The sequence below is a fragment of the Orycteropus afer genome, unplaced genomic scaffold (genome assembly GCF_000298275.1).
Source record: "Orycteropus afer afer isolate SDZICR_OR568_19922 unplaced genomic scaffold, OryAfe1.0 scaffold00048, whole genome shotgun sequence".
NCBI lineage: Eukaryota > Metazoa > Chordata > Mammalia > Tubulidentata > Orycteropodidae > Orycteropus > Orycteropus afer.
In genome coordinates, this window is record NW_006921635.1 from 10,883,554 (window position 1) to 10,904,731 (window position 21,178).

The following is a 21,178-nucleotide window of genomic DNA, read 5'->3' on the forward strand; positions in this document are numbered from 1 at the left end:
CTGGCCCTGGGGGCTGCTGATTCTGTTGATAGAGATGAGTCAGTTGGGACTCATACTTTCAGTTTCTATTGTATGCTTGGACTAGAAGATCTTGTGGGACTAGGGCAGCCATTTTTCTCATGTGCTTGGTGAAGAGAGAGCCGGTTTGTAGAGAGAGAGAAGAACAAAACAGTTGCAGAGAGAAGCACAAACAGGATATGAGGTGTGCCCAAGAGGCACACACTTCCTTGGTTCCACACGTCTTCCTTATTTGGATTCTGATGCCTCATAATTCAGAGCTATACATTGTCCCCTTGGGTTCCATGGACATAGCGTGGTTCCTTTCCAGTCAGTTTCCCTTTTGTGTTTAAGCCAGTTTGAGTGGGTTTCTGTTTCTTACAAAAATGTTCACTTGCTAAAACAGAAGACATGCGTTCAGCAAACCCTTTATTGATGTTCAGCCATGTTCAGGGTTCTGAATTCACTACTGTAGAGAATATAGAAGAGAAAGGACAGAATCCTGCTACTTTATAAGTCTGCTCAACAGCAGGAGCCAGGTCCATTTTATTGCTGGCTCTACAGTATGTACAATTTAACCTTTCAAATGAATTCACATCAGGGTAAAAAAAAAAAAATTATTTTTAATTTGAGAAGTGAATTTTATTTGAGACCTATTTTTATTTTTAGGTAATAAAATTTAATTTGAGAGTGAATGTCTTTGGTTTGGACAGGTATTGACTACTGTTTCCTTAATGTCATGCCATGAAGGTGGGCTCAGTTCAATTTGAAATGTCTAGACAAGTTAGCTGCTGCTTTTTGGGGATCCTAAAGTAGTGTGGCAACATGACTGAAAGTTAGCTTATCCACTATCCCATTCCGCTTTGTGAGTAGCTCTCTGTTTTGGAACTTGTATTTTAGTTCCTAAATGGTTTGTTTTTCTCCAGCGTGAGCTTTGGGAGAGTAGGGATGCTATCCTTTCTTTCTTTACACCCTCAGCAAAATGCATGGTACGTGCACCTAGATTGTCAGCCCCATGGAGCCAGGGACTTTTCTGTTGTAGTTTGTCTTGTTTGCTGCTGGGTCTCTGATGCTTGGAACAGTGCCTTCGCACAATGTAGGCTCCGTAGGTACTTGCTGGGTGTGTTATTGCATTGATTTCTTTTTGGCTACTGATTGGTTAGCATGGGTGATAATCAGCTGTGATATAATAGAACATTCTTATAGTTCACATAGTCCTGGCTCAAGCCTCACGATGTTGAGGTTGCAAGAGCAGCCCTGACAAGTATCTTAACTAGTAAATTGACCATTTATAAAAGTAGCCCTCACTCCAACATTCCTCCCTGGTAACTGCTGTGTCTCTTACTGCCCATGTGTTTTGGGGTCAGATACCCAACAGTACCATACAAATCAGTTGCAAAGTGAAATTGCAGATCTTGCAAGCTACAGAATTTAATGATGCTGTTAAAAGGTGATACTGGAAGAGTACCAACAGTGATAATGAAGTCAGTAAATATAAATGACTTTTTTCTTATTATTTAAATCTTTTTAAAAGATAATTGTCTGCTTATGTGAAATTAGTAACAAGGTATTGTGGGCTCTATAATGTGGGAATAAGGAGCGTGGCAGCAGTAGCACAAAGGCTGGAAGGAAGGAACGGAAGCGTGCTGCTGTGAAGCTCTTGGAGCATATGTGACGCGGCACAGTGCCACAGTGGACTGGTCAGCTAAGGAAATAGGCTAAGATCCTAAAGCAACCACCAAAATAACACAGCAGAGGTTCAGCTGGTAACCCAGCAAAGGTAAAGTGGAATAAACATGTACTCAGTCCAAAAGAAGGCAGAAAAAGAGGAAGAAAGGGAACAGAACAGTTGGGAACAAGTAGAAAACAAATGGCAAAATTGTAGATTAAACCCAACTTTATGCATAGTTACACTAATTGTGAATAGTCTATAAACAGCCTAGTTAAAAACAAGACCAACAATATGATGTCTATGCGAAACTCACTTTGTAAGTAAAGACACAAGAGGAAGTGAAAGAATGGGAGATGATACATCATGCTGACCCAGATCAAAACCAAGCTGTAAGGCCATGTTAATACCAGTGAGGTAGGTTTCAGAGCAAGCAGTATAACCAGGGAGAAAGAGGGGACATTTCGTAATGATAAGAGGTCAATTCTTCAGGAGGACATAGCAATCGTAAATGTTTATGTACCTAACAGAGATGTTGGAGGGCTCTGCAAATGACAAGTGAAGTTTTGCCATTGACAGGTGACAGTGGGCCCAGGTTATGTCACTTGGTAGGGTAGTGGAGTAGAGAGAATTGACAAAGGTGATGACACTAGGGAAGGCTTGGACCATTAAATCGACAGAGCCCTCAATATATATGTGTGTTTCATTCTGATGCCTCATAATATATATATGTATTTATATATATAATTTTTTAAAAATGACCCTTCTTAGAATAGCTCTGTGAAACTCAGTCTTGTGGTGAAGGGTATTTTATTACATATACTTTTGTTGCAAAAAATTATGCCAACAAAACCAATATTTGATTAATAATGAAAAATGTGTTTGTAGATAAACTCCATGTGCTTAGAATGAGCTGTGGTGAAAAGACTTCTACACTGGCACGACACCCAGGTGAGGTTGAGGGGGTGTGTCAGCAGCTCATTGAGCTGGCCGTGACTTTATGCACTTAGAAATGCAGCCTGTTCATCCTGCAGTTTCTTGTACACCTCAAGCCCAGCCTCATCACTTACCAAGGGACCAGCTGCTGAACTACTCATAGCTTCTGTTAAAATGACAGTTGTGGTAGTTTGGTTTGTGTGTTGACTTGGCTGCGCCTCGTTGAGTGGCTGGGCAGCTGGTGGTAGTTACTCCCCATGAGGAGACTGGCAATCAACTCCATGGTGGGATCTACCACAAGCAGCTGGGTAGCTGCCCTTGGCTATGTGGTCTGTTTCCTGTATATAAGGAGAAGCCTTGGGAATGGTCTTTAGCCTATGGCATGCTTGGATCCTGCATGTAGCTGTGTCGTTGCTCAGCAGCCTGCCATGCTCTGTCGACCTTGAGACTTACAGTGGACTTAGGTTAATGGCCTGCCATGTGGTTTGGTAACATCAAGACTGTGCCTTTTTACTTGTCAACCTTGGGGCTTCTCAGCCTCAGCAGCCAGCAGCTGTCTGAGTGAAGAAATGCCTCTAGCTCCAGTGGGCCGGGAGCAGGAGGCAGAGCTGGACCCCAAGGTTGAGGGGCTTTCATCCAGCCCCTAGAGCTTGGCACTTTGAACTTGGACTTAACGCCTCCAAATTGTAAGAATAAACTCCTGTTTGTTAAGGCCATCCCATTTGTGGTATATTTGTCGTCAGAGCAGCACTAGGGAACCAGAACAACGGTATTGACGCTCCTCCCAAGATGAGAGTGATGACTTAAAGAGAGGGGACAAGCGAGAGTGTCTGAACCCATGAAAACTCTGTACAGATAGCAATTTTCATTTCTCTTTTGGTTTTTATTGTATTTTCTCAAAATTGGTACAATGCAGAAGTATTAGGAAGAGGAACACGGCAAGACAAGACATCTTGGAACGGAGCTCATAGCCCCTATTTACTTGTCCCTACAGCGTAGTGCCTAAGGCACTTGACTGCTAACCAGAAGGCTGACGGTTCAAACCCACTAGCCATTCCTCGGAAGGAAGATGGAGCAATCTACTTCCATAGTGATACCTCCTTGGAAACCCCAGGAGGGGTTGCTATGAATTGGCTCCAACTCAGTGGCACACAACAACAACAACTTAGTGTGAGGGAGCTCTGGTGGCATAGTGCCTAAGGCATTGGCCTGCTAACCAGAAGACTGGCAGTTCAAACCCACCAGCCACTCCTCAGAAGGAAGATGGGGCAATCTACTTCCATAGAGCTACTGCCTCAGAAACCCAAGGTGGAGTCGCCATGAGTCAGAAACGACTCGACGGAAGTGAGTTCGGTTTTTTTTTTTTCCCCCACTTAGTATGTAGCCCCATTGGCATGTTCCTTCTTGGTCAGAATGAAAACACTTTGCTGAGATATTTGCCAGGGAAATGTTCTGTGTGGCCTTCTGTGATCTGCCTGTTCCCCAAGTTCAGCAGAGATCTAAGGAGAGCACACTGTTTTACATCTGAATCTGAATCTCTGCTTTTTGTTCATAACACTTACTTACCCTACAGACAGCTAAGCTGCCCCAACGAGTTATTTTCTTCTAATTCTTTATTTAGTGCCAAATGCTACAGTAAATTCCTAAATTTTATAGTAAAATCCTAAATTTGAAGCATTTATGTTTAAAGACAAAGTACAAGCAAAAAAAAAAAAGAGAAGATGAATTGCAAAGAGAAGAAAAGTGAAAGACATTATCCGTCCTGGGCAGTAGGTGCAGGAGATAGATCTGGATGTAGAGCAGAGAGAAATGCAGCTTTGTTGCCAGAGTTGAATGCTTGTTTAACCCCGTGCTACAGAGCACGTAGTAGTAAGAGGGAAAAGTGATGGCTCTACTTTCAGCATTGGGTATGGCTTATCTTTTTAAAATCTGCTCAAGAGTCCTGAGTTACCATCCTCAGTTTTACAGATGAGGAAACAGGTATACAGATGTTGAGTAACTTCTCCAAAGCCTTCAGCAAGCAAGTGGTAGGGCTGAGTTTGAATCCACATGACTGAAACCCGAGTATTACCATATTTCTCAGTGAACTCTGGATAATGAAGTCATTTGGAAGAGGACATTATGCAGCATGATGCAGGAGGTCAACCATTTTCTTGGGTAAATCTTTAAGGGGAAAGAGGAAGCTTAGTAGATGGGAGTAATAAAAGAATTACTTGGTTAGGAAAGGAGAATAAATGACATTCCAAAGACAGATACGTTTATGTTTCCTAGAGAAAAGTGTGAATTCCTGTAGGCCTCTGGTTCTCAAAGGGCAGCTCAAAAAGAGAAAGTATTATGACGAAACATGCCAAGACCTGGAGTTAGAAGACCAAAAGGGAAGAAAGAACACACTCAGCATTTCTTAAGGTAAAAGAAATGAAGAAAAAACTCAAGCCTTGAGTTGCAATATTGAAGGATTCTATGGTCAAAATATTGAATGATGCAGGAATCATCAAAAGACAGAAGGAATACACAGTCACTGTATCAAAAAGAATTGGTACATGTGTAACTATTTCAGGAGGTAGCATATGATCAAGAACCAAAAGTATTTTAGAAAGAAGTCAAAGCTGCACTGAAGGAATCGGTGAGAAACAAGGCTCCAGGAATTGCTGGAATACCCATTGAGATATTTCAACAAATGGACGCAGCACTGGAGACACTTACTTGTCTATGGCAGGAAATTGGGAAGACAGCTACCTGGCCAGCTGACTGGAAGAGATCCATATTTGTACCTATTCCAAAGAAAGGTGATCCCACAGAATGGGGAAATTATCAAACAATATCATATGCAAGTATAATTTTGCTGAAGGTAATTAAAAAACAGTTGCAGCAATATATTGACAGGGAACTTCCAGAAATGCAAGCTGGATTCAGAAGTAAACATGGAACAAGGGCTATCATTGCTAATGTCTGTGGATTCTGACTGAAAGCAAAGAATATCAGAAAGATGTTTACCTGTGTTTTATTAACTAAACAAAGGCATTTGACTGTGTGGCATAACAAGTTATAGATAACATTGTGAAAAATGGGAATTCCAGATCACTTGATTGTGCTCAAGAGGAACCTGTACCCAGACTAAGAAGCTGTCATTGGAACAGAACAAGGGGGTACTGCATAGTTTAAAATCAGGAAGGGAGGGCGTCCAGGTTGTATCTTTCCACCACACTTAATCAATCTGTATTATGAGCACATAATCCAAGAAACTGGACTGTATGAAGAACATGACATCAGGACTGGAGGAAGACTCATTAATAGCCTGCAATATGCAGACGACACAATCTTGCTTGCTGAAAGTGAAGATGACTTGAAGCACTTACTGATGAAGATCAAAGACTACAGTCTTCAGTATGGATTCTATCTCAACATAAAATCCCCCCAACTGGACCAATAAGCAACATCATGATAAATGGAGAAAAGATTGAAGTTGTCAGGGATTTAATTTTACTTGGATCCACAATCAGCATCCATGGAAGAAGCACTCAACAAATCAGATGCTGTATTGCATTGGGCAAATCTGCTGCAAAAGACCTCTTTAAAGTGTTAAGAAGCAAAGATGTCACTTTGAAGACTGAGGTGTACCTCATCTAAGCCATAGTATTTTCAGTACCCTCACATGCATGTGAAAGCTGGACAATAAATAAAGAAGACCAAAGAAGGGTTGATGTCTTTGAACCGTGTTGTTGGTAAAGAATAATGAAAATACCATGGACTATTGGAAGGACCAACGCATCTGTCCTGGAAGAAGTGCAGGCTGAATGCTCTTTGGAAACAAGGATAGCCAGACTTCGTCTCACTGACTTTGGTCATGTTGTCAGAAGGGTCCAGTCCCTGGAGAAGGATACCATGCTGGGGAAAGTGGGGGTCAGTGAAAAAGGGGCAGACCCTCAGTGAGATGGACTGACCCAGGCACTGCAGCAGTGGGCTCAAGCGTAGAAGGACTTTGAAGGTGGCGCCGGCCTGGGCTGTGCTTCCTTCTGTTGCACAGCGGGTCGCTATGAGTTGGAGCCAACTCCACGGCACCTCACAACAACTGGTTCTCAAACTTCAGCACACTTTCCCAGAGCTTCTGGGCCAGAGGATGTGCATTTCTAACAAGCCCTCAGGTGCTACTGATGCTGCTGCTCTGGGACCTCCCTGGGAGAATCACTGTAGACATTTGGGAGAGGGTGGTCTGCAAGCTTAAGAGGGGTTGATACAGGTAGCGGCATTCATGGTGCTGGGGAGAATGGTGTAAAAGCAGAATTTAAAAAAAGTATGTGGCGATAGTTCAGTTCACATTTCAGAGTTGTGCAGGGTAAAGCACTACTGCTAAAAGAGGCTGGCATGGGCAAGGAAGGTGTAAAAACTTGGTAAAAATCTAGACGCCACCTGGTTTCAGGTACTGCTGGCATCAAGACCAGAGCCTGGCCTGGGATAATAGGTGCTCAGTAATTCTTCGTCGCATTAATGAATGGATAAACAGAAGCATGAACTAAGAATTCCATACATTAAAGCCACTCAGCATTTGCTATGTCTACTCCCATTTCTCTGAGTCTGTCACATACAGACTTTTTTTTTTTTTTAATCTATCTTTTTGGTAAAGATGGTTTTTTTGGGGAAAAAAATCTAGAATATACAATATACTGTTAATTTCCTTCTACTCGTGTCCCTTTCTCCCATTTTCTTTTCTTAGAGAGCAGTCAAGGACACTAGTGTCTTATATATTCTTCCAAGATAGTCTCTGTGTGTGTATGTGTGTGTGTGTATTTTTAACAACACAAAAGTAGCATAGCATACTATACCACTGTTTAATACCTTACTATTTTCAATCTAACATTATATTTTGTTGATCATTTCATACAGGTTACATTACATAGAAGGCTGACTCATTCTCTCTTTTTAACTGCTGATTTTGTTCCAAATGCCAAACTGTGCAAGTACCATTATTTAACCAGTCTGTATTGATAAACACTTACATAGCTTCCAGTCTTTTCATATAATTGATAGTACTGCAGTGGATATCTTTGTACATACTTTTATGTGTATATATGTATGTATATTGTTGTATGAAAGAGTATATGCATCTCTAATCTGGTAAATATGACCAGATTTCCTCCAAAGTAGGTGAGTTAATTTGTGCTCCCATCAGTGTTGTAAGAGCGCCTGTTACCACCCCCTCCAAAAAAATTTTTTTTAATAATAATAATTTTAAAGCTTCCTTCCCCCATAAACAATACATTGAACAAAAATGATAATAATAATTTTTTGTTTAACTTTTTATTGAGATTTGAGTGCAAGTTTACAGAACAAGTTGCTTTTCCATTCAACAATTCATACACGTTTTGTTTCTTGACATTGATTGCAATCCCTACAGTGTGACAGCTCTCTTCCACTTCCTCCTTGTGTTTCCTGTTTCCATTCGTCCTTTTTTGCTGTCCCTTCCTGCCTTCTCGGCTTTATCCCTGGGTCACTGCTGCCCTTCTGATCTCATGTGGTTGGCTGTTCTAACGAGCACTTACCTCCCTGGTGTTACTTTTCACCTTAGAGGCATACTGTTGGGCTGAAAGTTGACCCAGAGGAGTGAGCCCTAGGCCTCAGGTGTGTCTAAGGACCTTAGTCTCTGTGAGACCCTTAAGCCTGGTCTTTTTTTTTTTTTCTTTTTTGATATTTTGAGTTTTGTTCCACGTTTCTCTCCGAGTCTGTCTGGTACTTCCTGCTGTGATCCATGTCAGCAGTGGTAGCCAGGCACCATCTAGTTCTTTTGATCTCAGGGTGGTGGTGGAGGCTAGGGTTCATGTTTGTGCATTAGTCCCTTCAATAAAATGATTTTTTGAAATCCAAAAAAATAAAAGGATGAAAGAGAGGGCTTATTGCTCCCTATGCTCAACAATAAAAAGTGTGTCCTTTTTTCTGTCTTTGTCAGTCTGACGAAAATGGTTTCATATTGCAGTTTTTATTTGTATTTTTCTAATTGTGAGTGAAGTTTTACTTTTTTTTCTCCCCACATATTTAAATATCAGTTGTGTTTCTTCTTTGTGAACTGCAAGCTCAGGTCCTTTGCTCACTTTTCAACTGTTATTTTCTTATGGAATCTTAGGAATATTTTATTTCAAGGAAATTAGTCTTTGGTGATAGGTGATACAAGTACAAGGGTTTTTTGTTGTTGTTGTTTTATAACCAGTTTGTCATTTTTCTTTTAATTTGGTTTATAAATTGCATGATTGTTATTTTATAATTGTGTCCATTAAGTGAATTTAAAATTGTTACTGGCATTGTTTCTTTTTACACAGGATTTCTTAATATTTGGGATCTACAGACTGGAAAGTATCCGATTCATCGTTTTGAGCATGATGCAAGAATACAGGCACTGGCCCTCAGCCGAGATGATGCGACTGTTGCCACGGCTTCGGCCTTTGATGTCATAATGTTGGGCCCCAATGAAGAAGGATATTGGCATATAGCTGCAGAATTTGAAGTTCAGAAATTGGTGAGCTCCTAGTCTGATATTTTATGTTGCATTCTGAGAATCTCTACGTCTAATGGAAATAAAAGGAGCTCTGGTAGCATAGTGGCTAAGGCACTTGACTGCTAACCAGAAGGCTGGCAGTTCAAACCCACCAGCCACTCCTCGGAAGGAAGGTTGGGCATTCCTACTTCCGTAGTGATACTGCCTCGGAAACCCAAGGAGGGGTCGCTATGAGTCGGGGCCGACTCGATGGCAAACAACAACAACAACAACAATGGAAATAAATAGTAATGATGTTAGCAGTTCCTGTTCGCTCCTGGCTTCCTGTGGGCTTTGTATCCATAAATCTCATAACCAAAAAATCCAAACCTGTTGTCCTTGAGTCCATTCCTACTCTTAGTGACCTATAGGAGAGAGTAGAACTGCCTCATAGGGTTTCCAAGGCTGTAATGTGTGGGAAAGCAGACTTCCACGTGTTTTTCCCATGTAACTGTTGATGGGTTTGAACTGCTGACCTTTACCAGCCAAACACTTAACCAGGGTGCCACCAAGGCTCCTTTAAGTCTTAACAAAAGCCCTGTGACAATGGCAGTTCTCGTTCTAGGTTGACCAAGAAGCAAATAGGCTCAAAGCTGTGAACTGACTTGCTAAGAAGTTGTAATTCAAACCTCAGGGCTGACTTCAGGCCTGCCTCTCATCACTATGGGCCTCGGTGGCTCAGGCTAACATGATGGCCATTCACCCCTGGAAATCTGAGCCCAGTTTCTAGCCAAATAGATAAGTGAAAATGAGTTCAGAGGTGTCATCCCAGCCCATATGGGAAGGAAGGTTTCCATCCTACACTTCTTCACCCCCAAGATTTTCTCACCTGGAATTAAGAGTAACTCTTGAGTTGAAAATGGTTTAAGTGAGTGTTAATTGGGTAGCTGTGTCCCAGGGTATGAGGTGTGAAGCTGAGCCAGCCTTAAGGACTCTATGAGTTCAGCTGGTGGTACCTGCCTTGTTAGGACGCAGAGCTCTCAACATGAGCTAGTATGAAAGAAAGTAGTTGAAGAAAGCTCTGATCTGTCAGTGCTGGGTTTGGATTTAGTTTGAATAAATTTGCTTTTGGCACCAAGAGGAGACTGAGCAGAAAAGTCAACATTGAAATAATGGATTGATGGCCTGACTTGAAACCAATCCCTATTATTCCTTTCCCTTTTCCTGGTGCAGATCTGGTAGACTTGGATAAAAAGCAAAAGCAGGAGCATCACTGCTTCACCTCCACCAGCAGCATGCCCCTTTAATGCCCAGGCCTCTGCAGTTAGGGTGTAGTGTCCCCCAGAGCTGCCTGATGGTGTCGTCTCATCCTGGGGTTTTATTAGAAAAATGGGAATGTGCAATGACTTCTGGTTGTCCTCAATACTACGCCAGTGCTTGTTACCAGGTCTCGGATTAAGAAACTCCGTAGACCAGCAACATTCTAGGAGCTCAGACAGCTCCTTCACGTTCCAGTCCCGCTCTGGCAGCACAGGGACTCCTGACACAGCTGAGCAGCTCTTGGAAGCCTTTTGCAGCTCCCAGCAAATGGCGCAGCCATTTTCAACCTGAGCCTCTTAGTCTGTCAGATTCCAACATGAGGATGAAGTCACGGCCTAGACTGAGGATGTCTCTATAGGAAAATAAAGCATGATTTTTAGAATAGGAGCAGAAGGGGAGCAAACAGTCATTGCAGGAGGGTGTTTGATAATGCTTTGTATGTATTCTTGTCCTGGGCAAGGGGGGGCCACAGAGCACTGAGTATCCCTGGAAAAGGCACCCCCTGGCCTGGAGAGCTGAGCCATTTTTGTTGTCTCCAGATACACTCCCTGAGTAGCTGTGGCAGTGGTCCCGGCTTTGTAATACTAGCCTAGAACATCCATCCTTTGTGACGGGTCCACAGTTTGGAACGCAGCCTGCCTGCCACTCACCCTTTTGGGACCAAGGATTAGCAGAGTCACCCAGATGTCTATACCCTGAGTTCTTCTGGATAGACTTCAGGATTCAGGCTTTTGAGCTCATTTGGCACATCGTCAGGGGAACGCTGGCCTTTCACTCTGTGGGTTTTCATAATTAAAGAGTGTGGCCCACCTTCAGCATTTGGACTCTCCTAATTTACTTATGGGGGATGTGAACTGCACTGGGGGATATGGGCCCCTTCTAGGTATATAAAAGCAAATTCCGGTTGAAGGGCACTCTTTGGACCAGGCCAATTAGAGAAGTGTAGAGATAACGCCTGTTTGAGTACCGTGGTGGAACAGAAACACCTTCCTACCCTTGGGTGGCCAAATGGACTCTCTGCAGTCACCGCATAGCTTTGAAGCCATGGGAGGGCAGGTAGCACAGATATATTTAGCCTGTAGCAAAACATTTTTGGGGTTATAAATACAGTTTTTGTTCATTTGTAGCCAAGTAAATTTTATTTTGTTATTTTTTTTATTTTATTCCTTTTTTTATTAAAAAAATTATGCTTAATTTCTTCAACAGTTACTACACTCCACTCTCTTGGTTCAGAAATTAAAAGACATAAGGTGTATAGTGAGAAATCTCCCTTCCGTTTCACCCTACAACTGGTCTCCCTCTGAAGGCAGCTGTTGTTAGCACATTGAGGCAGGTACAAGCCAAGTACAGTACATGAAACCTTCCTCTGCACTTTCTACACGCTGGTCAGCACTGAATCCTGGCCCTCACCTTGCTTCCCCCCGCCCCAAATTTATCCTTGAATTTATTTCATTTGCTTCCATTTATAAAGACTTTCTTCACGTGTTTTTCTTTGTGTGGCATTCCATGGTTTACACGTACTATATGTTTTTCAGTTAGTCCCTTAGTCCCTTCCCTCCTGGTGGAGGTGAAGCAGTGATGCTCCTGCTTTTGCTTTTTATCCAAGTCTACCAGATTTGCACCAGGAAAACTTGGATGTTTAGGTGTCCAATGTTCAGCTATGACAAAGTAATGCTGCAGTGAATGGCCTTGTATGCAGTCCTTTTGCGTGTGTGTGATTCTCTTTGTAAGTAGATTCCTGGAAGCAGACTTACTGGACCAGAGCACACATGCCTTTGACATTTTGGTAAGTGTTGCCAGGTGAACCTCTATAGAGGTTGAAACAATTTACATCCCATGAATGATAAGTTAGATCCACAAATGTGGCAGTGCCCCTCTACTTCCAGCCCAGTGTGCTATCAGATATCTTGAGCTTTCCCAGTTTGACAGGTGAAAATAGTATCTCAATGAATTTTTACTTGATATTTCTCTTACTAGGAGTGTTTGTTTCTCTTATGATGAGTATCTTTTCATTTACGTCAGAGCTGTTTGTGTTTTATGTTCTGTGCCCTGTCCCTTTGTGTCATTAATGTGTAGGAGCAATTGTATATTTTTGACCAAGTCAAGATGAATTTTTGATGAGACCTTAAGAATTAAACAACTCTCATCCTTTCACAGGTTGACTACCTTGAAATAGTTCCAGATACCGAAAGGTACCCTGTGGCAATAGCCACTGCTGGAGATCTGGTCTACCTGCTAAAAGCTGAAGACTCTGCCAGAACCCTGCATTATGTCTACGGCCAGCCTGTCACATGTCTTGATGTCTCAGCCACCCAAGTTGCTTTTGGCGTGAAGAGTTTGGGATGGGTGTACGAAGGAAACAAGGTATAAAAGCTAGCAAGATTCACGTTTAACAAGAACCTAGAGGTTTTTTTAGAAGGCTTAAAAACTTAAAGCTCTCTGATGTTCTCTGGGTACACTAAGGCAGTACATCAGAATGGTAAAAAGTTCAGGCATTTCGAAAGGATGTAAAAATGAAAGGTAATTGTTTCTCTTCTTCCTTCCCCTAGCCCTGTGCCACAAAAGAGGCTATTAATGTTTTTCACATATCCTTCCAGAAAAACCTAATGCATATGGGATCATAGGATGCACGCTGTTCTGCGCCTGACCTTTTACTCAATAGTATACCTTGGAGAGCATTCCCTATCAGTGTACACCAGGCTCCTACTCCACAGGATTCCAGTATATGCTTATAACCCATAGTGATTGTTCATTTTCAGCCAGTCCTCTCACGGGTGGACATTTAGGCTACTTCTACTGTTTGGGCTATTACAGACAGTGCCACAGGAAATATTACAACTTGCAAAAGTCCTTGTGTAAGAAAACCTCCAACGTAATAAATCCTTAGAATTACTGATATTCTAATCAGTATCAGTAGGTGAGAGTAGCAAGAAGCACACAATGGTAGTAAACTCTCTTGTGCCAGGCACTTGTGCTTGGTCGGAGGGTATGTGCTAAAGGGGCAAGGAGGCGTCAAATTCTGACCTCCTTTCACCCCATAAGAGTAAGACAGAATCACCATCAGTTGCCCAAGGCCTATTCCTGCGAGGCCAGACATGCTTCCTCCCTCCAGCCCTTTTACCAACCCCAACACCAACTTTTCCTCCTGCAGCACTCACCACCTTTCTGCTGGGTTCTATAATTCACTGCAGTGGCCACACAGAACTCACAGATTATAGGGTTTATTAGGGAAGCACCAGGCTACAATTCAAGTTCAGGAAAAATGCTCGGTGTCTCTCTCAGCAATGCATGTCATTCTCAGCAGCATGTGTCTCTCAGGAGCACGTTTCTCTCAGCAGCAAGTCTTTCTCAGCCAGCTGTCAGAGAGACCTCTTCTGCCTCTAGGATGCCTCCTTTTGAGCCTGGCAGAGTGACCAAACTAACCACTCATAACATCAGAATTCTAAGCACCTGAGAGAGAGCAAACTTCCCAGAACATTGCTTTGTACCACTGCTCAAAAGAGATATCCCAGGTGGATAACTTTTACAACCAGGAGCTCCTTAGTTGCTCACAGCAAATTCCACCATGGAGTTTACAAAGACTTATGTCTAGGAGCTCTGGTAGCATAGTGGCTAAAGCACTCGACTGCTAACCAGAAGGCTGGCGGTTCAAACCCACCAGTCACTCCTCGGAAGGAAGGTTGGGCAATCCTACTTCCGTAGTGATACTGCCTCAGAAACCAAGGAGGGGTCGCTATGAGTCGGGGCCGACTCAACGGCACATAACAACAACAACAACATGTCTAGAAAAGCCATACCAAGTAATTTACTTCACTGCAGTATGTGATTGAAGATGTTGATGGACATTGCCAAATTGTTCTCCAAAAAGGCTGCATTAAAGTTTATATTCTCACCAACGGTGCATAAAAAGGTCTTTTGATAGTCTTTGAGCTGGAAGCAGGGAGGCAAGTTTTAACTGAAGTTCCTTGAATAATGTCTGTATTTTATCACTACTTAGCATTTTACTATCCTGACTACAGTCCAAGTACTTAGCCTTAAACCTCATTTATAGAATTTCTTTTTCCCTTTCAATAGGCTCAGGGGGGAGAAGGATGAGGGTTCTATGTTTTGTTTCTTCTCCAGTGTGCCTGCTTCTGACTCTGCTGGCAGTTTCCTCTCATGACATCTCCACATGGCAGTAAAGTGAACTGGTGAGGAACCAGGCTCTGACCACACACTGCCTGCATTTGAATTCCACCCTACTAGGTATGCGGCCTTAAGCAAGTTACTTAAACCTGTCTAGGCCTCAGTTTCCCCATTTGTAAAATGGGGATCATAATAGTTCCTGTTTCATAGAGTTGCAGGATTAAATGAAGAAACCATATGTAAGACTTTAAACATAGTGCCTGGCACAAGAGAGTTTACTACCATTGTGTGCTTCTTGCTACTCTCACCTACATGTAGTTCAACTCTGACCTCTGGTCTGATTCTAATGTCTTATTTCCCTTATATAAAGTCACCTGTATGGTCAAATCTCATTTATGTAGGTGCCACTGGTTTTGCATCCTAGTAAATACTCAAAGAATCGAAGCATCTTGGATTCTAGTTAAGGAGCTCTGGTGGTGCAGTGCCTGAGGCTTTTGACTGCTAACCAGAAGGTTGGTTGTTCAACACCAGCCACTGTGTGGAGGGAAGATGGGGTGATCTACTTCCATAAAGGTTTACCACCTTGGAAATGCAGTGGGGGTCACTATGACTTGGAATTGACTCGATGGCAGGGGGTTTGGATTTTGGTGTGGTGGTGTAGTGGTTAATGCGTTCAGCTGCTAACCAAAAGATTGGCAATTTCCAACCCACCAGCCGCTCCATGGGAGAATGATGAGGCAGTCTGCTTCCGTAAGTAAAGGTTTTTGGCCTTGGAAACCCTATGGGGCAATTCTCCCTGTCCTCTAGGGTCACTGTGAGTCAGAATAGACTTTTAGCAGTTGGTTTGGTTGGCAAGTCCCATTTCTCTTTATCTGAAAGGATTTATTGCTGCAGTGATATAAGCATAGTAGATGTATTTGAGAAATCAGTTAAAAGTTTTGTACAAAATTAGGGCGAAGGGGGTTCTTTAGATATAGGTATAGGCTTAGTGTTTTTGTGGATGCCTCTTATAATTTCCAGCCCAATTAGAAGCATTAATTATAAGAATGATTAATCCATGAATTTTATTAAAATTTATTTTTAAAAAATTCAGTTACTTTTGGCATTTTTCACTGGTGTTTTAAAATTAAGAATAGAAATAAATTCACTATAAAAGTATGTCTGAATATCCCATTGAAAGCTAACAGTAGCATTTAGTCATCCAAATATACTTGTGGGTGCAACGCCAAACCTCCAAACACTTGGGTGGGTGGGTGGTGGGTGGCTGTTTGCTGTTGGTAATAACTGGTAATAAGTTTCGGTTGAGATGTTTCTCCAACACAAATGCCACCCACTCAGACCTAAGAAATGCCAAACTTCATCTGTGTCACTTTCTCTATTTTTGCAAGGCAGAACTTTTCCATCTGATTACGTTTCATGGATTATTTTAACTTCCCCAGAAAAACCTGCATTTTTTGGAATGCAGTTTTTTTTTTTTAATTGTGATTTGGGTGAAAGTTTACAAAGCAAATTCACTTTCTATACAGCAGTTCACATACATTTTGTCTCATGACATTGACTATGATTTACCCCAATGCAACAGCTCCCCTCCTACTTCCTCTCGATAGTTACCTCTTCCCTGTGTCCATCCCTCCATGCACTCCTGCCCCCTGAACTGTCTCCCTGTGTATAAACAGGCCTTCTTTCCCTCATGATTGTTCTCTCCAAGGAGTATATCTACTTCAGGTACATGTTCAACTCATACACCTATCTTTTGTTCAATTCCAGACCTGCAGGGCAGCTAGGGTCCATAGTCTCAGTGGTTCCACCAGGCTCTTTCAGACCAGCTAACCTGGTTCCCTGCCCCCCGCCCTTTTTTTTCCCCCAAAATGATTTTGAATTTTGTTTCCAAAACCTGCATTTCTCAGAAATGGAATTGTGTGTATCTTTTCTGTGAGTTAAGCCCTGTCCTGGCGGCTCTGGGCCATTTTCGTATTGACCTGCTGTGCCGTGATGAGATGTCATAATTCCTGACCAGCCTCCTGCGCAGGGCACTGTGGTGCTGTGCTGGTGAGGACAGCGTCTTGGCTGTGTCCGTGCCTTGCCTGGCATAGTTGCCCCAGCACATGTGATGAGGTTAGCGTGAGACCATTAGCAGTGGAGTTTGCTTGGAACTATATGCGCACCGGGGTTTGTGTCACTGCTTCTGGCCTTTATCTCCAGGATTCAGATGAAGGCTGTAGGAGAACAGAGATTTGGTTTATCTTCATTTGTACCTGAATCAGAACTGGGGTTTAATGATAGTCATTATTGATTAACTGTGATAAAAACAGGCGGTAAAGTCCAAAACGTGGAAATCTCATTTGCGTCAGGAACTGACATCTCTCCCCTGCAGAACTGTGACTGAGGTGTTGTTTTTGTTTAGTCGGAGCGTGTCTTTGTGCACAATGGCCACAGTGGTGTTTTTCAGGCACCACGGCTGTATGAGCATTGAGTAATCATGGTTCAGATTCATCCGTTCGTTTATCTGGCTAGCCAACCCTTCACGTGCTCATCACCAAATGGTTCATCACCAAATGGTTCCCAAGCCCCAGTTGTGTTCCTGGCATTGGAGTGTTAAAGCAGCTTTACGCACAGATTTCTACCCATGGGGACTTGTTAAGTGACCTAACTCTGTTTACAAACATGGTTTTCTAAGGAAATGAAACCAAGTAATTTAAGGAAAGCATATTATGTAATCTTTTCAAAAGGCTAGCGAATGCAGCTGGCTGGTCTGTCATCTGCTCAGATAGGAAGGGACCAGGAAGAGAGGTTGTGCTCTGGCCGGCCTGGGGTTGCCTTGGATTGCAGAGGCCAGAGGCCAGCCCATACTTCGGTTTGCCAGGACTTTCTCTGACAAGGACAGTCATAGAAAAAGCGGCTATTACCTATTTTCACAAAAGATCAGCTCTCTAAACATGTTTTTTATTTTTGTAAAAATAAAGGGGAAAAGGAAAATGTTTTTTGACTGGGTCATATGTTCACCTGCTTCAGAAATGAAAAGATCACACAGGGTGTACTGTGGAGAGTCTGTCTGCTCCTTTCACTCTGCCGCCCAGTTTCTCTCCCAGGAGCCAAACCAGTGTGGTCAGGTTCTTAAGCACCCTTCCCGAGCTGTGTGATACACATGTAAGCACATCACTGCAAGAGCCGTGGGGGTTCAGCGCTGCAGCTGCTAACCCAAAGGTCGGCAGTTGAGACCCATCAGACAGCCCTCTCAAGAAAGTTATGGCAATTTGCTCCTGTAAAGATTACAGCCTTGGAAATGAATAAGGCAGTTCTGCCTTGTCCCAGAATCAGCATGATAGCATTGGGTTGTTTAAAGCAAATTACCAATACATGCACTCATCCCCACTTTATAACATAAATGGTAAAATGCCGTATTATTCTGCATCTTGTGCTTCCCTCAACATAATCTTTTGGAGATTATGTCATCATTTCCTATGGCTTAGTAAAGAGCTGGGGTTTTTGTGTGTGTGTGTGTGTGGCAACCATGATATTCCCCCTAGCTGAATATGTTGTTGTTGTTATGTGCTGTCGAGTCAGACCCAACTCATAGCGACCCCTCCTTGGGTTTCCGAGGCAGTATCACTACAGAAGTAGATTGTCCTGTCTTCCTTCCAATTGCTGAATATACCATAATTAATTTGGTTAATTCCTTATTGGTGGACATTACATTGCTCCCAGTCTTTTCCTGGTGCACACAGCACTTGGTCAGCATGAGGGTATTTGTAGGATTAGCTCCTCAGAGGAGACTTGCTGGGTCAGAAGGCTGTGCCCCTCCATCCTCTCGATAGCTCTTGCCCTCCATACCACTTGTGCTGTGGACAGTGGTGGATAAGCATACATCCCACTCCCTTAACCTCTTTTCTCTTCCATACTGTTCAGAAAGATCACAACAAAATATGGCCAGAAGGGCTGTACAGAGATCTGTGTGGTCCTGCCCTTCACCTCAATTACTTTGCAGTGCCCAGTTTTTAGGCAGATGGAGGACTGGACCACGAGGCTCCACCTAGAATGAGTGCAGGCCCCAGAGCCATTTCAGGCCCCAGTTGTGGGGGAAAGAACCGCAGCCCACACTGACCTGGGCCCTGGTTAGCTTGCTTGGTGCCCATTTGCAGGAGAATTCATAGTTCTTTTATGTCGGTAAGCTTACCTGCCTCTTTTCTGTAAAATGAGGATGGTTGGGCACAATGGTCTATGGGCTCCTCTCCTGCACCCACAGTCCTTGATTCTTTGAACAAATGATATGGTGGTTTTAAGCTGTTTTTCTGTCACCTGTGGCATTGCATTGAGCTGTGGATACTGCTATGTAGCTGAGGGCTTCTGAAATGGGCTGAGGACTCCTGTGTTCTCTCTAATGACATCTCCTAAGGTTCGTGCTTACTGCTGGCAGAAATGATAAGCCAGGAAAGTGTTTGGTATTTTTCATCAGTTCCTGCATCTTGCTAGGCAAGGGATATGTTGGCAACAAGGGCTGTTCAAAGGTCTTTTTAGGTGAAAATAGATTCCTAAGTGTTGAGGTTGCGTTCTTGGGTTCTCAGACCTCAGTGGCATCAGTGACCATAAAGGAAGCCATTGCAAAGGGGCACATGATTGTGAAAGACAACAGGCATCAGAGCAGTGGCTGTGGCCTGACTCTTCATCGTGCTGCGGCACAAAAATGGGAGTGAACTCTGCTCACCCGGCCCTTTGTGCCTAAACGTCCCTTTAAAATTTGTTTGCATGTCTCACAGAGTCCCTGAGTCGGTCAGAAATACTTTCAAACAAGAGAATGTATTTATGATGCCTTATCATCTTTATTAATTCTTTTCTTGCTCAAATTTAATTTTGCTCTCAGAGGTGGAGGGGCAGGAGATAGAATTGCCTTGTTTCAGAGCATTATGTTGGCGATGAGTCTCATGCCTCATAAAGAAAAAGCGAGATCCACTTAGGGCTCTTAGCATCATTCGATGTATTTAGACATATTTCCTAATTCATTTCTGAAGTACTTGGCATTTGATGGCAGATTGTATTAAGAGGCGCATCGGCACGCATCCTAATCAGGGAGATGTGAGTGAAGTAATCCAGAAGGCTGGAATGTGTTTGACAAGGACGCTGGCTTGGCGCTGCTGCCTCAGCTTACATCACGCTGGAAAATAATTGCTAACGTCTCTTATGATAATCATTCCCCATCCAGGGACGTGAAGAGACTTAGGATTGGTTGCTTGCACTCGTCATGAGTTGAAATACCAGTCTGGGAGAGCCTTTGGAACCTGCCGTGCCTTGCTTGTGGATTCTGGCCACGTTTTCCAAACCTCCACCAGAATATGAAGCCCATCTTTTCCTTTTTTCCAGGGTCCATTCCAGAGGAGAATTATAACTTGGTGTTTTACGTACAGAATAAATAATATAAAGTGGAAGGTTCACAAAGTAAATGTCTGATTTGATTTTCACTTTCCTCTTAAACCTTGAATGTTTTTTATATTCACTTTCTTCTTGGAGAAGTTTAGAAAAAGAGCTGTTGGAAGCCAGTTTTCTAGGTTATTGAGTATTGTTGACACTAAAAGGATTCATTGATGTTGCTGACTGTCATTGTTAATAATACTTACTGAACACATATTGTGTGCTAGATTTCTGATGAGCATTGGAAACAGAGATGACTCAAATGTGACATCTGCCTTGTGGCAGCCCTTCTCAGTGACTTAGCAATATAAAGGTGGTTTTCTCCAGGTTGAGATGAACACAGGTCATGAGACCTTCACAGTGAATTTGGTGAATTCCAGAGATGATGAAGTATTATATAGATAAACGGATAGGAATGAAAAAACATTCAGATGTGTTTTGTATGTGTATTAGAATTATAATGAACTCAATACCACCGAGTCGATTTTGACTCATAGCAACCCTCACTGGGTTTCCGAGGTGGTAAATCTTTACAGAAGTAGATTGTGCCATCTTACTTATGTAGAGTGGCTGATGGATTGAACAACAAACCTTCTGGTTAGCAGTCACACGCCTTAGGCACTGTGCCACCAGAGCTCCTTTGTTGTTGTTGTTGTTGTTGTTGTTTGCCGTCGAGTCGGCCCGACTCATAGCGACCCCTCCTTGGGTTTCCGAGGCAGTATCACTACGGAAGTAGGATTGCCTAACCTTCCTTCCGAGGAGTGGCTGGTGGGTTTGAACCGCTAGCCTTCTGGTTAGCCGTTAAGTGCTTTAGGCACTATGCTACCAGAGCTCCTTAGTATTAGAAATAGTATCAGTAATTAATATAATTGTTAATCCCTCATTAATAATGAATAATAATAAGTGAAATTCTCATCAGATGTCGTAATGACCCTGAAGCACTTGCACAAAGCCCTGGGAATTGGATTCTCAGGACTGAATGAGAAACGTCTCATTTGAAGGCCCTTTGAGGACCAGCCATTTCTGATATTCGTATAGCTGTGATGGGCGAGTCTGGGGAAAATATTTCATAGAATACTGCTGCTTCCTGTGGAAAGTATGAGTGCTTTAGGATGAAGCATTAGTGATCCTGGAGGATCACTAATGAAGTTAGAGAAGGTGTGAACATCAGGAAAATACCTTTTCACCTCTAGTCAAGGGAGTATAACCATTGTGGGACCAGCAAGGGCTTCAGAGTCAGATAAGCCTTAGGAAAGTGACTTGCA

At 42.8% G+C, this 21,178-nt stretch overlaps 1 protein-coding gene across 1 annotated transcript in view; it reads left to right on the forward strand.

The window, feature by feature from the left end:
• Nucleotides 1-21,178, forward strand: part of FBXW8 (F-box and WD repeat domain containing 8) — a 162,403-nt gene that overhangs the window by 104,974 nt on the left and 36,251 nt on the right. The window contains exons 6-7 of the mRNA XM_007938281.2: nucleotides 8,911-9,107; nucleotides 12,543-12,749. Coding sequence (XP_007936472.1) covers nucleotides 8,911-9,107; nucleotides 12,543-12,749 — 404 coding nt within the window. The remainder of the gene's footprint in view (nucleotides 1-8,910; nucleotides 9,108-12,542; nucleotides 12,750-21,178) is intronic.